This window comes from Aureobasidium melanogenum (assembly GCF_000721775.1).
Source record: "Aureobasidium melanogenum CBS 110374 unplaced genomic scaffold scaffold_2, whole genome shotgun sequence".
Lineage (NCBI taxonomy): Eukaryota > Fungi > Ascomycota > Dothideomycetes > Dothideales > Saccotheciaceae > Aureobasidium > Aureobasidium melanogenum.
The window spans coordinates 240723-255690 of NW_024470054.1; the positions used below are offsets into that span (position 1 = coordinate 240723).

Here is a 14968-nt window from a genome sequence, read left to right on the forward strand (position 1 = left end):
TACATCGATTACCTTTCCTCCAACTTGACTCTTTCCATCTTATTGATTGCTTGCTACAGCTGGAACTGTACCAACTTCAGATCTTCTCACTGAACGCCGATCAGAGATCTCCACCAACGCAATTCTGCTTCTTCACTCAACTTTCAGCTCATAGAGTTAATCCTTAGTGTGAAGCTGGCTTTCGCTTATCTCTCAAGTTCTCAATACATGGTCCCTAAAGATAATCATTGCACGCGGTATGTGAACTCGAGAATGATTCGTCAGACCACCATCTGACACATTCCGTGCAGTTTCCCATCCTGACCACTGCCTCAACTGCAAACGACTGCTACAATATCACTAGCCCCGGCTTCACTTAGTCAAGACCATTCTCACTCCAAGTCGCTCCAGCCTTTAAAAGATCTCCGCATACCCACCAATTATCCTCCTCCACTCTCCACCAACAGCCACTGCTATTTGCACGGAAAGACACACCAAGGAACATGACATCATCAATCAAGATGCCGGACTTGACGGAGCATGTCAACATCGCCTCGTCTAGCGAGTCTCCCAAGTCGGCTATCACCTTTCTGAACCTTCCGCCGGAGATCTTACGCATGGTCGCAGCGCTGCTCGACAAAGAACAGCTGCCCTCATTTCGCCTTATCTCTAAACAGATCTGGTATCATTGTTCGGACATCTTCGCCAAAGTGCACTTTGCTCATCTTCACCACCACCTCATGAAGCCAAGTCTTGAAGACCTTATCCTCATCACCAGGAACCCTATGTTCAGCACATGCATCAAATCTATCCAGTTCTCGACTGCACGTAACGGGATTCAGTCGCAGGAAAGCCAAAGTCTCCTGGATGAACAGAACAGCGAGTTTTGTTGGGCTGGACATCACATCACTATGCTTACTACTGCGCTTGTAAACCTGCAAAGCCATGGTAATCACAAAGTCAGCCTTGGGGTCTTTGACAGTCTCTGCGAAGACACTACCGACCTCTTACGTGCATTCAACAACGTTTCGCCCCGGCTCATAATCTTAGGTCATGGTTATGTCAAGGCTTATGGCGTCGAAAACGTGCCCGCAGCCGCTGACCCGAAAGGAACTATGCTCGCAGTTTCTGAAGCCGCCATCTTATCTGGATACTCCCTGAATCGCCTTTCTCTAACTACAGCTGACCATTCGTCTTCACAGACCGTTCTCATCAAGGAAGATCACGCCTGTGTGCTCCACGTCAAGGGAGCAAGTTGTTTCAAGTCAGACTTGACACTCAAGCATGTTGTAAAAGATGTGGTCCGAACCAAAAGCCATCTTCCTGTCAAAGTACACTGCCTCAGTGTCGAGGTCCAGACTGGCACCGTCAGCCACCTCTCGCTCCAAGGTCAAGCTTCCGAAATCGACGACCGAAAACTCTATAGAGCCGCTTTACGGTTAGGAGACCTCCTTCGTCAATTGCCGCCAGTCTTTATCAAAACGGAGTATCGAAAGTTGACGCTCAAGGATATGCTGCTCATCCACCAAGGCCTGAGAATTTTGTGCTTGAGAACAATGAAGCAGAATTTTGAGTGCTTGGAGATTCGCAACGTGAATGTCTGGATCGGCAGAGATGTCAACGATCTTCGAGCTTCTGCTTTTACGTTCTTGAACCACTTCAAGAAGAGCTTCGATATCAGACACCTCAAGATCTCAAACCTGATTGTGCATGGAGGCTTCCGTATTTCTCATCAGTACCCTCAGCCGCTCACATTGGCTTCTGAGGAGATCATTGCAGAGGGTTACGATCAAGTCCAAGGCGCCTTCGACGATCTTATCGCACAAACTTTGGCTTGGCAGAAGTCATTGGAGGAACTAGTCCGATCTCCTGATAAGTAGATTGGCGAGGCGGAAGATGCAGAAGGCCCAGGATCAGACAAAGAGAATCGACCGAAGGACTGGGCGTGAAGTTGACGGATGGGCGGGAAAACAAAGTTTTAAAGTTGGCGAAGGCAGTGAAGATAGCAGGCGAAGCGAAGCAAAGTAAATCAGCTTGGGAAGGACGACGGAATCTGCAAACATTGAGTTTTATCAACCAGCTTAGCAAAAAAGCAATAGACTTTCTGGCCCTTCTGAACTTGCATAAACTTTATAACCTCCAATGTGAATCACTAGCAGTACTTGTAAGGAAAGGTCAAGTGCTGATTCATCGTTATGGCGCGGTCATCATGTATATTTCAACTCAAGTGGTTGCCAAGTATACATATGAAGATCACTATCCCCACCTGCCACTGAAGTCAAGTGTGAGTGCAAAGCGTATGCTGTGTGAAGTACAAGACTGTATTTCTCGCACCGACGATCAACTCCCAAAAAGTTACCAAGATTACCTGGTGGAGCCACAGATCAGCTGCAGTGACTCCCAGCTACATCGCCAGGGCGAACATAATCGTCAAGACCAAGGTGTCCTTCTTCATGATAGTTCTCAATACTCGACCAAGGACACCAAGTTCATGGGCACACGAAAAGCACAAGTTGAAGCATGGAACCAAGTGTTACTCTAACACATTTTCAATTTTTTTTTCTACGGTTTTGGAGTTTTTTTTTCCCCCTAAATATGCCTTGTGCATATCCGCCGCTCCAAGATAAAAAACTTGCCTAGATAATCAAAGTACTGCTAGAAGGCAAGCAAGAAAGTGCAAAGGAAAAACATCAATGTTCGCAAAGCAAGCAGAAATCAAAACCTGTTGAGTCTGGCTCACTTTGGCGTTGTGGTTTGGCGGGGTTTCATCTAGAATACTTCGTCTGGTCGATCGAGGTTGTCATTGTTGTGCCTCTCCGAACGCCAAGCTGACAGGTCAACCTCAGTGTCGGATTCAGAGACAACCTTGATGTCGTCGTCAAAGTCAAAGTCGACGAGTTTCCTCTTGTTGTTCTTGGTCACACTCTCGGATGCCCACTTGATCTTGCTCTTGGGGGCCCAGTACGGAACAGATTTGTTGCCGGCCCTGATTTCGAAAGCCTTGACGTCGGGCTTGAACTTTTTCGAGTCTGGAGGATGGCATCTATGCACACTCTTGGCGGGGTCTGGTCCATAGTTGAGCTTGCGATAGGCTTCCAAGAAAGGACTGTCTGGCGACTCAGGTTCGCGATCATCGAAAGGACGCTGTGAGAATTCGAAAGTATCGGTCGAGATGTGGCCTCGTCTCTCGTTTGGATTGGGACTTGCTCTCAAGAGACCTGGGAAACGGATCACGACTTTGGCGACACTGAGCAAGATGGCATCTTGAACTTGAGCTGCCTTGCTAAGATTTCCTTCTCTGCGAAGGATCTCGCTCATCCGGAAGAGTTTTTCAAGAGGTTCGTCCCACTTGATACGACGGCGCCATTCCGGGCTGAGGTCAAGTACGGGGGCTGCTTGACCATCCTCGTCCATAGCCTCAGGTGAGTCGTAGAGTTCAGTCCTGGCGGTTGTCGTGGAGTTCGTGTCTCTCGCGATCTTTGGCCAACCAGCCCAGACTTCAGTCTGACCTTGGTGGAATCTGAGTATTCCCACGAATAGGCGAGGCTGTTTGGTACCATGCGTGGCGCCCATCAAGAACTTGAACTCCTGCATGAAAGGGTAGACTGCGAAGTTCAAGCAGTGTTTCTCGTCGATGAGGTTGGCCTCCAGGATCAGCCAGTTGACCGTGTCGATAGAAGGCACCCAGTTGAAGCGAAGACACAAGCGAGTCAGGTTCTCAAGGTTGTCATCTTGGGCGTCGGCCTGAAGTTTGAGGTAGCCTTTGTATACCAAGAATACCGTCTCATACTTCAGTGCGCGGCGGGATAACTTGGGCTTGGCGACTTGGAGAGCGTTGGCATGAACTTCGGGAGTTTGCACTTCGTTTAAGGATGACGAAGAGGTCATCTTGAAGAAAACTTTGTGATGCTGACGAAGAAGTTCACACTTGGCGTGATCAGGAAGGAAGCTTAGCACGCTGCCAAGCATAAAGTGTTGGATCTGAAACTGTCAAGTCTGGCAAGATTGGTAGTTGTCTTGTCAATCTGTTGTTGTGGAAAAAGGAAAGAGTGCAGAAAGTAGAATATGGATTTTTTATAGTGCCGTGACTGAGTGAAACTGAGGCGAGAGCATAGTGATAGGTTCAGATTGCTGATTGGAAGTGGACCGATGGTTCTGAGATGCTCTGTACGAATTTGTGATAGGCAGGACATTGGGGCTTCTTGCAGCTATCTCCCAGGAGAGATAGAGGGTCAAAAATGGGCTATCACAATGCACAAATGTATCTCGTTTTAGGATGCATTCAGAGGAGAGCCAGCAGGTAGGTCACTCTCAATGGAGACCTCCCGATTTGAGAAATGTTCGTGCCTTTTTTTAGCCACATATATGGTCGTCTTCAATTTGGAGATGTGCTTCAACGGATGCTGGCAAGTGCTCTCAGGCACTCTCTTGCCAATTCCAAAATACCTCGTCAAGTACCCTTCTGATGAGATCGGCGCTTACACGGTCGCTTCCAAATTCATCCAACACACCTTCGACACATTTTCCAATATTTTCCTCTCCTCTCAGCAATCCAGTGATTTCGTCACTAGGCACTCTTGCAACCAACACCCTACCACCATATTTCTTCCACCTGCTGCGCGGACCACAAACATCAACCATCACATTCCCTCCCACCCTAATTCTAAAGTCTTTAATCATGCTTAAAATACTGCCTTCAAAACCACCCTCAAACAAAGCAAGTAGCTCCGGAATCCTAAGCAAAGTCCTCGAAACATCAATGTTCAACACAAACGCATTGCTTCCGTAAAACAATTCTTGTGCTTCATTGCGGACGAGCTTGCAAGTCTGGAGCAGTGGCAAAAATGGCGGGGTTAGCCGTGTTTGACAGGGACATCCGTAATGCAGTTTCTCAAAAACAGCAGGGAGGTAGATAGACAGCGGCGATGATGCTGGTGGGAATGGACATGAGGCCACCGATGGTTTCGCCAAAATAATCGTTTGTTTTTGAGGGAGTGCGTAGCGATAGATTTGGAGACGAATCTCTGGCGGTAAGGCGAGGAGAGGAAATGGTCGTAATTGTGGTGCTGAAGATGGCTCTTCAGATGCAAAAACTGTTTGTCGGCATAGTTTGATGAGTTTTGTGAGGTTGGCGGGTGTTGCTGCTGCCATTGCGATGCTCAGAAGACTGAGTACGAAAGCTGCGAACCACATGATAGGCGTGTGGTTTGAGGTGCGAAACTTGGTTGTCTTGATGGTTTTCCAAAGGGCAGATAGGAATGAGAGATATGGTCTTGGATTTGTTGCCGCCTATATCGGTGTATAGAACAGGACAGATAATGCCTCGATTACTGGTGCCTGATTTTTTGAGGTTGGGCGATCAAGGATGGAGATTATTGTCGCACATAGAACTTTTGATACGGCATAGTGGACGGAGGCAAGAACAGGTAGAGGTCAAGGTCAAATGATCGCTTCCATGATAGTCGTTACTCGTTATATTATGTACATGTGGTTTGGAATGAAACAGTTTGTGACGACGTGAAGTCGAGGTGCGATGGTATGCAGAAATCCAAGCGTGCCCGAATGTACGCCCAAGAACGATCGACGCCAGACTTCTGATCATCTAGTCAATGATCCAAACACCCGCCCAGTCTTTCCAATTGGCTGTCTTCCATTGGTGAGAAGACATGCTTGCATACACGCCTGTCTTGTTTTCGTAGTCTCTTGTGCCAAGCTCTACCAATCTGTCGATCAAAGCTTCGGTCTCGTCCCGAGTCTCACCACGATCCCATCCCAAGCTCTTTGCAATCTTGACCTGGCGCAGATTTGGGAATGATCCCTCATCTAGTGTCAAGAGGACATCGATGGGAGAAAATTTGTCGTCGACACCTGGGTTTCCTGAATTTGTGAAGGTGAGCATGCGCAGCTTGTGGTCGGTAAAGTTTGGTGTATCGTGGGAGTGCCACTCTTGAAAATCGGGATTGAAGATGGCAGGCGTTATGTAGTCGACACTGACGCTGAGTTCTTCAAGATTGGGAAATAGGCCGAGCACAGGGTCCAAAGAGCTTATGCCCAGGCGTGGTAGGTGTGATAGTGATAGTGCTTTGAGAGGTAGATGCGCACGAGAAAGGGTCGAGAGAAGCTGGCGAATAGCATGAGACTTTGCTTGCGGACAGTGTTCGATGGTCAAACGTTCCAGAGCGGGAGGGAAGTGGACGATGCCGTAGAGGAAGTTTGCATCGATACCACCGCTGATGTGGAGATCCTTCAGAGCCTGAGGCCAGACGATTGAGTCGGGATCCACGGCATTCGCGCCAAAGCCAGAAGAGCGTGGGAAGCGTAGGCGTTCGAGGTGATGCAGCGATCTAAGCGACTTGAAGAGCATGTCCAAGGGTTGGGCCTCAGACACGAGTGAGAGGTCGAGACTGCGCAGGTTGTGCGATTTTGACAGGGCTGCATAGCTGTTGATGGCGAATGAGGCCTGGGGTGCAACGAACTCTTCCAGGCTTGCTTCTGTTCTCCGCAAGACTCTTGCTGTGACACTTCTGCTGCTGTGGTGGACCAGCATGCCAAGATTCAAGACTTTGACGAGACCAGCTAGTGGGCTCTCTTTGATACGAAGGTTTATGGAGGGGCACATGGTGCGATAGAAAGGATCGTAGTTCTTGCCGTAGATCTTTGGGTATGCGTAGAGGTATGGCAGGGCGGCGCGGTGCCATTGTCGCGACAGGAGACAGCATGTGTATAGGGACTTCTGTGCTTCGGGTACTACGGCGACATATTCGAGGATTTCGAGGACAAGCTCGTCAGGAAGGTATGCTGGTTCGATCGTGTGGTAGTTGTGAGATTTGGGGTCGTCGTCGCGGACGGGAAAGTCTGAGGATGGACCGGGTGGTTGTGCTTTGGCGGCGGCCGACTTGTCTTTGACGGCCTGCAGGCTTTCGGCCATGGAGATGGTCCAATTGCGCTGCTGGTCAAGCGCCATCTTGATCCTGGGTCCTTCTCTTGGATGGCGGTTCTTCAGGTATGTTCTGTTTGTGACTCGACTGTGCTTGTTTGCCGCTGTCTTTGCAAGCAGAGGCCGAGACCCTTCACCCCGCACTATTTTCGACGTCACTTTTTTCACAGAGGATTGCACAAAACTGCGCACAACCATCCACCATGTTTCACAATCTAGACATGATCAAAGAGCCTCACTGCTTGAATTTTGATAGCGACCCTGACAAGATGGACTTTTGACCTCGTTACATCGAGCACCATGCAAGATACGACTTGACTTAGCTTGCCAGTCGGCTCTCCTCTCTTGACACGCAATCATTTTCAGCCGTGCTCTGTCAATCACTGCTCATCTGTTTCAGCATCGCACATCTTCACATGCTGCCTGCATACGGCGTGCAAGGTGTTCCTGGACCTGCTATCGAGCCGTTGGTTTCTCACCCGCCTCGTATACAGGTACCAGTGCTCGGATCAAGCGTGAACACTGCCACCCTCAACCCAATTCGCTGTTCCTGACAGAAAATCTCGGACGCGCAAGCTGAGTCAGATCTTTGTCTGCTTATGTCTCGTATCCGTGAGCCTACCATGCGGGAACTGTGTGGAGCACCGCAAATCTCAGCCTGGTGTGGTCAAAACCAGCCCGGCTCTGACGTAGCTCTCGCAAAGACTAACCATCCTCCGTAAAGATAAATAAAATAGTCGTGCCCACCTAACTAATATTCTCTACCATTCACACTGCCAAATTTCAGCTGCATCTCAGGCTTCTCATACCCACCACAACAACAAAAGCAGTATGTCGAAAATGTCGAGCCAGGTCGAACCCACCATCGTCACCGCCATCGAGACCGGACCCTCAGCCTCTTCCTCCTCAGGACTTCCTCCCTCGGACAACTCGCCCATGCTCAGACGCGGCTCCCGTGCAGCTCCACCAGAGGGTCTCGATCTGAACTCCAAGAACAAGCTCGCACCCCCGACCGCCGAAAGACAGGACTTTCCATCACCGGGTGGTGCTCCTGCAGGCCAACGAATCTTTGACGCAAACGCCGTCGCCGAAGACAGAGGTGTCGAGACCATTCCTGGAGGCTGGGCTAAGGGAGTCGAACAACAAAACGAAGTCGCTGAAGAATACGAGAAGCAAGACGATGCTTCGCAAAAGTCTTCCCCAAGCCTGAAGCAGAAGGTCAAGGACCTGCTTCATCGCGACTAAGCCATCACTAATTTTCAAATTGAGAGCACACTGATTGCTCTTCATCATGATGGCACGTTTTCTTTGCATCGCGGAATTTTGGTCAGCGGAGGAGTTTCATGGTTACACAACAGTCTGCGCCAAGCAGTTCTGCATCGCTGCATATCGTCACAGGCGTGGCATCTTACGATTCTGATTTCTATCATCGCACCTTTCACTTCTTTGTATCTATTCATCATCTATTCGAGTCTTCACAGCGCTCCCCAGCCCGCAAAAACTGTGGCTTTTGTTCCATGCCTGCAGAAATCATACCACCGAGCCATCCCTGTGCTTACGTCGAAGCTTAGAGACAACTAGGCAGCAGCTGAAATCCATATCACCATGCTCGGTTCGACGTCCCGTGTGAAAGGAGAGGCTCTTTCATTGCAAACGCCGGAAATGAACATTGAGGTGCACACAAAGCATAGGTTCGAGCTCGCTGCGACTTCCGAGTGCATGTTGTCTAACTGACCTACGGGCTTTTCAGACTTGCCCGTTGTGATCAGACTCAGGATCTACCACCTCATCCTTGCAGAGTTTCGGGATCAAAGCATCATGCTTTCAACCAACATCCATGTTCAACCACGAGGACGAAACATAATCCCGTCTACTTTCCCGAGACTCAAACGCCATCGACGGATCGCTCCGCCGGCCTCCACGTACCCCGTCCATGAACCCGCTATCTCTCGCACGACAAAGACCATCCGTACCGAAGTACTTCCACTACTCTACGCACCTGGTACACCAATCTCCTACACTTTCCACTCCTGCAGTGCCGCCTTGATCAGAAGAACACTCCACCGCATCCACGCCGAAGACATACCCCTGAAATTCCATCTCAGTGCTTTGACCTTTTCTTTGCCCGAAGAACTCGACGATAATGGTCTGGCGATATCCTGGCTTATATCTCTAGCTATCTGTCTAGCATGGTGTCTTTATCCAACATCATCAAATACGGAAGTCATCGTCACAGAACCCGAGGTCCGCGCCAAAGAACCATATGTTGCTGTCAACGAGACAGAACCACCTGTTCGTTCTGAGAAGGTAGAGTTCACTACTGCAACCGACTCGTTGTCCAGAGGAACAGACGCAGGGCTATCTACTACAGCAACAGAATTGGTGACCTTTTTCCTTGAGTTCACATCAGGCTTACCTGCAGAAGAAATGAAAACCGAAGAGCAAGTCATCTTCGCTTTGGCAGACTTTCTGCATGCAAAAGATGACAAGTGTAAAAACTGTATTCTGTGGAGAAGTGCTTGGAAAGAATGCTTGAGGAGAATCTACGGGGCAGACATCGCAAAGAGCATGGCAAAAGAGAGAGAATTTGAGCCCAACGGAGCTCCGAAGAATTGAGAAATACGGTACCTAAGAATGAATTCTTCTTCCCCAGATCAGGACAGTCATTAATTCCAACTTTGAAAAGGTACAATCGTTTTCGAACAGAATTTCTCATTACCTTCTTTCTCGTCTTCCTTCTTAGCGACGACCACCCCAGTCACACATCATCCTTACCACGCCACTCTTCAGCTTCGCAACCAGCATCATCAAGTCTCTTCTTGCGACGGTCTCTCAAGGTTTTCGCGACAACACCCAGCTTCACAACATGGAACGACCTCCGCCTAGTCTTCTTCATGCTAACACTCCTCTCGAAACCGAACTTTACCGCTTCAGAAGTCCAGAACCCGTCTACTGTTCTATGACCTCCAAAGAGAAGGATCAGCTCGTCCCGCTTGCATACAAGCTCCTCGAACAAGAGCCCGATACTAACGGCTTAGAGTACTTCTGCGGACTACGAAAGTATCTTGGTGATGCATCGTGGGATGAACTTGACTGGATTGTCAAAGAAGCTCGACTTGGCCACAGGGTAGTCAAGGTGGAAGTGCTGAACAATCCCTGCTTCCACTTCATGCAGCACTACTCATGGTTCATGCGTAGACCTGAGAAGGGCGTTCGTCTCTTCTTTGGCCATCTCCTATGCTATCTGGCACGCTACGAACTCCGGATTGCTGTGGACGCGATGTCCCAGACGATCCTTCGCAATACTGTTCTTATACAATTTGGAACTATAACTTTCTCGTTTTACAGCACGCAAGAAAATGACACATGTGAAGCAAACATAGTATGTGGAAATGAGCATCTTCTTGTTGGTGACTATCTAACCATGGGCTCTTGTCCTCGAGCGTAAACCTTTCTGATCTTTGTCAATCTTCTCGACTCTACTCGCGAACCTGGATAGTCATGGCTTCCTCGTAGGTGAGAGGAGCGTTGTACTTAAGGATCTCATTCATGCACTTTCTTGCTGCCTCGGGACCTTCAACTTCGCAGGCAATCACGATGATGAGATCGTAGCGAATGAGGGCAAGTCTCTCGTGCTTTCTGTACTTTGCGAGAGAGGCTCTAGTCTCGTCGCAGAAGCCAGCCTCAATGGTGTCAAGAACACGGTTCATCTCGTCAGCCATCTGGCAGCCAAGCTCCATTTCTTCGATGGTCTTTGCGCGCCTGGCGACCTTGCCGTTTTCGCCCAGTTCAGAAAGTCTCTGGTCAATTCGAGCAAAGCGTTGACGATTCTCTTCACGCAGGGCAGCAAGGTTTTCAGGAGTGTAGTCTTCGGGGCCAACTATCAATATATCAGTCAGAGTTCGCAATGAGTGGAGAAGACGAGAAAACATACGTGAGTCAGCGAGGTGGCTGCCTGTCTTGTTGGAAGCGCCACTGGTGGAGGGAATACCAGGACCGCTAGGCTGAGATGACATCTCGGAGTTGGCGGGTGCCATGGAGGCGGAGGCTGACGAGTTCTTGCCATTGTGCATGAGCTGTTTGCCGCTACTGATGGTCTTAAGAGACTGGGACTCAGGAGGAACCATGTCGGTCTGGTCCTCGGTCATTTTCAAGATCGGGACAGGAGGTAGGCCAAGGTGGGTGGAGCTTTCGGAAAGGGTCAAGACAGCTTCAAAACTTTAGTCACTTAATCAGATCACGCAGTCTTCAAAACATACCTGTGTCGTTGTTGGCAGGACCCACAGTTGATTCTTTGGTCTTGGTGAATTTGCCGGTGCCGGCAAAGGTGAGGTTGCCATTGGCGGAGAACGTAACTTCGCCCTTGCCAGTAAAGATGAAAGGCTTGTCCATCTTGTCGGATTCAGCCTTGATAGAGACTTTAGCAGACTTGGTGGTCTTGATGATGTTGTTGTTGGTAGACATGGCTTGTTCGCTGTCAAGATCACTTGTTTTAGGTTTCCACCTGAAGCGCAGGGAGGGTAGAGTTTTCGTACCTCAGTATCGATGTTCTTTGTTGATGTGGAGATCTTTATGTGGTCGTGTGGATCCGGTGGTTGCAAATGCGCGGAAGAAGGTGGAGGACAGAAGGAAACGAGCAGCAGCTCGCCGGAATCTTGCCAAGGGAGTGAGTGAAAACATCACAAGAAAGTGAGTGGGAAACTAGTTGCACAAATTCACTGTTCTTGGTGCGCAGCGAGTGAGGTCTGGGTAGCACATCTATCTAGAAGAGAAACGAATGTCGAATATGCGAGTTTCGTGCGTGACACTCTTCTTTCTGCTGTCGCAGCAAACCTGGGCCGTTTGTAGAGACAAACTGTCTCGAGACTGAAAGATCTCAGCAAACTCATTCTAGATCATTCCACTTACTTAGGAAGTGATAGTAGATCCGTAATATAGAGGAGGCCGCCGTGGCTTTTAACCGATACAATGACATTCAGCTCACATCGCTAAAACATCTCGCTCCCGTCCACGTCTCAGGCCAATCTTCCTTTAAAATCTTCGTCTTCTTCGATCTGTTTCACCAGCACACCATCGTCTTCAAGACTACAAGATCTCGCAACAATCAACTCCAGCCAACTCAACAGGTGCCACATGTCTCTCCTTCGATCAACACAATGTCTGAGCCTGTCACCGATGAAGTACGTCACTACATCACAAGACCGAAGAACTTTGGGCTAACATGCTTGGTTAAGCAGAAGCAGCAGAAGCAGCGCGAACTTCAGGCCAGTTACGAGGCTCTAAAGAGAGAAAGGAACAACGTCGGTGCCGAGTGCGAGCAAGAGAAGACACACATCGAGGCCAAGTACGAGCACAAGAAGGAACTCATCGATGCCAAGCTGGAGATCGTGAAGTTGGCAAAACGTGTGACTATGGGCGAAAGTCATCTGAACTCTTACCCTATAAAAGAAACCATAATCTAGACAAGATGGAACTTGAAACACATCTCCACGAACTTGATGCTGATCTCAGAGACATCCTTTCAAACTTGGACGAGAACCTTCCCACAGCCGACCCACACCACAGAGCTGTGATCAAGGCCATCTTCACTAACGCTCGCTCTGAAGGTCGTTTTTTTGCCAATCCCGCAGATACTGATGACCTCGACATGGACGATCTGATGCATGAGTTGGAATAGAGACAGGCCGATGCGTGAACCCAGTCGACGAAGCAGGAATGGCGAAGGATGAATGGCCAACATGGGTACAGACAAGGCAAAGGCAGACCAAAACAGTTGCAAACTAGTGATTGGTCGCCAGGAAACCAGAAGAACTCAGCCTTGAACACGTCTCTCAAGTTATCTGCGTTTGTCCAATAATTAGCAGTGACACAATTCTCGCTTTCTTTTTAAGCCATCGCTATCTCTATGATCAATAGTATGCTTGAAAACATGATTACAGTTTACAATACTCAAAGCCTTGCTAAAGTGTAGATACACCAAAGATAATATTGAAATTCGACTTTGACAGTTGACCTGCGACGTCGTTGCCCGCGACTAACGCTGCTATCGATGACATCCTTGCAGACTTGGGCAAGAACTTGCCTGCATCCAACTTTCTCCGCGAGGCAGTACTCAGGGCTTTCTCTACCCACAACTACTCCGTAGACGTCTCTGTCGTCGAATGAGCAGAGATCGTCAAGGCTACGAAGATTTCAAGCTCCAGCATCATGGATGTCATGGAACACGTAAACCGCAGCGGATCAAGTCGGCGAAGCACGAAGGAACAAGAGAGGAAGGTCAGAAGGAGTACACGAAGGCACAAAATCAATATGAGCAGAGATCTGTATCGAATCGTGTCCATTCAGTAAGGAAACAAAAATGCTCGATGACAAACGTAAAACAGGACCTCCATGGGTATCGACAGAGCGAACACTTGAGTCATTATGAAATTTCTTTGAATAATGCTACTGTTTGAGCTACTGTATGATGCTTACGATCAATACTTTTGTGTTTCTGGCGACTGGTGAAACGAAGTAGAAGATGTACTTGGTGGAAGCCATATTCAGCCATGCAATCAAGCAATTTCTTTAGTCTTGCGCGTTTTGAGCTCTCCATCAAGACCACAATGAAGGTGAGCGGCGGCTGAGCAATTCCACCTTGACCACGTATCTTCCCTGCAGGTCGCTGACTTCGTGATCTGCAGAGTATGGTAGGGGTGGCAGGGGTAGAAGTTGAAGAGTACCATTGACTTGGCCAGCACAGATCCTCAGTGTATTTGCACACTGACGGCAGGCGAATTTTCCAGGCTTTTTTGTTGTCCAGTGTTGAGTTGTGGGCTTAGAGATCACAGTACTCCATAAGCACTTTCCCTTTAGATTGACTGACGGCCAATTCTTGTTCTTCTGATCGAATTGTTGCACTTGGACAGCCCAAGCAGCTTCGAGTTCATACCATTCTTGATCGTTGACATGAGAGTCAGTCTCGAGCTTTCCATCTTGATTGACTCGAACCGTGATTGACGTCTCTAGTTCTTCTTCTCCGTCACGCAGATCATCGTTGTCGACTTGAAGTCCTTCGCGGGCACGCATCGCGTGTCTTCTGGCGTTAGCTGGCGAACCTAGGCGGGCCTGGCTGTCTTCAAGAAGTTCAACTCGAGGTTCGGCCAGAGGACGTGCAGTCTTGGCTCGTATACGTGCAAGGTCAGTTCGGAGACGCATATTCTCAGCTTGGCGACGTGTATCTTGGGCCTGGAGACGAGCATATCTGGCTTGGAGATTGGCATGTTCGGCTTGAAGGGTCGTGAGTTCGCCTTGGAGGTATTCTTGGACGTATGTGGTGGTGTTTCTTGATGACCTTAGATCACGTTCAAGCCTTTGAACTTGGCTAGATGGCTTAAGTCAGCACAAGTCTACGAAACAAAAGGTTTTGGATTGATGATCACGTTTCGAGACTGTTGCCAACATTATCGCTCTCCGAGAGGTCATCGTCGTCGATGGTAATGACCTCGCGTCTCGTTGACATGGTGCGTGAAGTCAAGATCGGAGTGGCTGCAACCAGTGGGTAAGACTGAGCGCTTGGAAGATAAGGTTGTGAAGAGTGTGTGGAATTTCAGAGGTTGGGGTTGATGATCGCGAAGTGATGATTGCGAAGTGAAGCGTTCGATGTTTGGGTCGGAAGTCACGAGCCTGATTCAAGAACCGGCAGGTACGCAGTCGTTGGCGCGAATCAGAATCTTGAACGGAAGAGGAAAGCACTGATAGCCCGATGTAGCAGAGGCAGGCGCGTTTCCCAGCCTGAGGTACCTGTGTCTGTATGCTATCGAAATGCACAATCACGGCCTGAAAACTAGTCTGGCCATGGAGATGCCCATGGACAGGGCTTTGTCAGTGGAAGCCACTTTTTCTACAAGATTATTGCGCATTTCTACAGATCTTCCAACAAGGAGAAGCACGCTGGAGATATTGTAAGATCCCGGGGATGCCATGAACCTGACGAAACCTGAGTAACTTCTCTCCATTGTGATAGAAAGAGCAAAGCGTGCACTGTGAAAAGGCACTATTGTTTCCAAAAAC

At 49.0% G+C, this 14968-nt stretch overlaps 9 protein-coding genes across 9 annotated transcripts; 4 read left to right on the forward strand and 5 right to left on the reverse strand.

Moving 5' to 3' along the window:
* Positions 1–500: 500 nt before the first annotated feature.
* On the forward strand, positions 501–1859 carry M437DRAFT_62474 (uncharacterized protein; the record flags this gene model as incomplete). The annotated part of the gene is made up of 1 exon (XM_041024086.1): positions 501–1859. One exon carries the CDS (start codon positions 501–503, stop codon positions 1857–1859), a length of 1359 nt encoding a protein of 452 aa, XP_040883275.1.
* Positions 1860–2748: 889 nt separating this feature from the next.
* Positions 2749–3867, reverse strand: M437DRAFT_62475 (uncharacterized protein; the record flags this gene model as incomplete). The annotated part of the gene is made up of 1 exon (XM_041024087.1): positions 2749–3867. The coding sequence occupies one exon, from the start codon at positions 3865–3867 to the stop codon at positions 2749–2751; it is 1119 nt and encodes a 372-aa protein (XP_040883276.1).
* Positions 3868–4395: 528 nt separating this feature from the next.
* M437DRAFT_39588 (uncharacterized protein) lies at positions 4396–5172 on the reverse strand (the record flags this gene model as incomplete). The annotated part of the gene is made up of 1 exon (XM_041020038.1): positions 4396–5172. The coding sequence occupies one exon, from the start codon at positions 5170–5172 to the stop codon at positions 4396–4398; it is 777 nt and encodes a 258-aa protein (XP_040883277.1).
* A 571-nt stretch (positions 5173–5743) lies between these two features.
* On the reverse strand, positions 5744–6943 carry M437DRAFT_17268 (uncharacterized protein; the record flags this gene model as incomplete). The annotated part of the gene is made up of 1 exon (XM_041018895.1): positions 5744–6943. A coding segment is annotated over one exon (1200 nt), but the record flags the coding sequence as incomplete, so codon positions are not given.
* An 804-nt stretch (positions 6944–7747) lies between these two features.
* M437DRAFT_39000 (uncharacterized protein) lies at positions 7748–8161 on the forward strand (the record flags this gene model as incomplete). Its single annotated transcript, XM_041019928.1, has 1 exon — positions 7748–8161. One exon carries the CDS (start codon positions 7748–7750, stop codon positions 8159–8161), a length of 414 nt encoding a protein of 137 aa, XP_040883279.1.
* Positions 8162–8734: 573 nt separating this feature from the next.
* Positions 8735–9532, forward strand: M437DRAFT_39001 (uncharacterized protein; the record flags this gene model as incomplete). The annotated part of the gene is made up of 1 exon (XM_041019929.1): positions 8735–9532. The coding sequence occupies one exon, from the start codon at positions 8735–8737 to the stop codon at positions 9530–9532; it is 798 nt and encodes a 265-aa protein (XP_040883280.1).
* Positions 9533–9674: 142 nt separating this feature from the next.
* On the reverse strand, positions 9675–11380 carry M437DRAFT_62479 (uncharacterized protein; the record flags this gene model as incomplete). Its single annotated transcript, XM_041024088.1, has 5 exons — positions 9675–9873; positions 9918–10093; positions 10408–10796; positions 10851–11126; positions 11176–11380. 5 exons carry the CDS (start codon positions 11378–11380, stop codon positions 9675–9677), a joined length of 1245 nt encoding a protein of 414 aa, XP_040883281.1.
* Positions 11381–12072: 692 nt separating this feature from the next.
* On the forward strand, positions 12073–12593 carry M437DRAFT_80756 (uncharacterized protein; the record flags this gene model as incomplete). Its single annotated transcript, XM_041027412.1, has 3 exons — positions 12073–12096; positions 12154–12319; positions 12379–12593. The coding sequence occupies 3 exons, from the start codon at positions 12073–12075 to the stop codon at positions 12591–12593; spliced, it is 405 nt and encodes a 134-aa protein (XP_040883282.1).
* A 917-nt stretch (positions 12594–13510) lies between these two features.
* On the reverse strand, positions 13511–14417 carry M437DRAFT_62481 (uncharacterized protein; the record flags this gene model as incomplete). Its single annotated transcript, XM_041024089.1, has 2 exons — positions 13511–14279; positions 14338–14417. 2 exons carry the CDS (start codon positions 14415–14417, stop codon positions 13511–13513), a joined length of 849 nt encoding a protein of 282 aa, XP_040883283.1.
* Between the last annotated feature and the right edge of the window lie 551 nt (positions 14418–14968).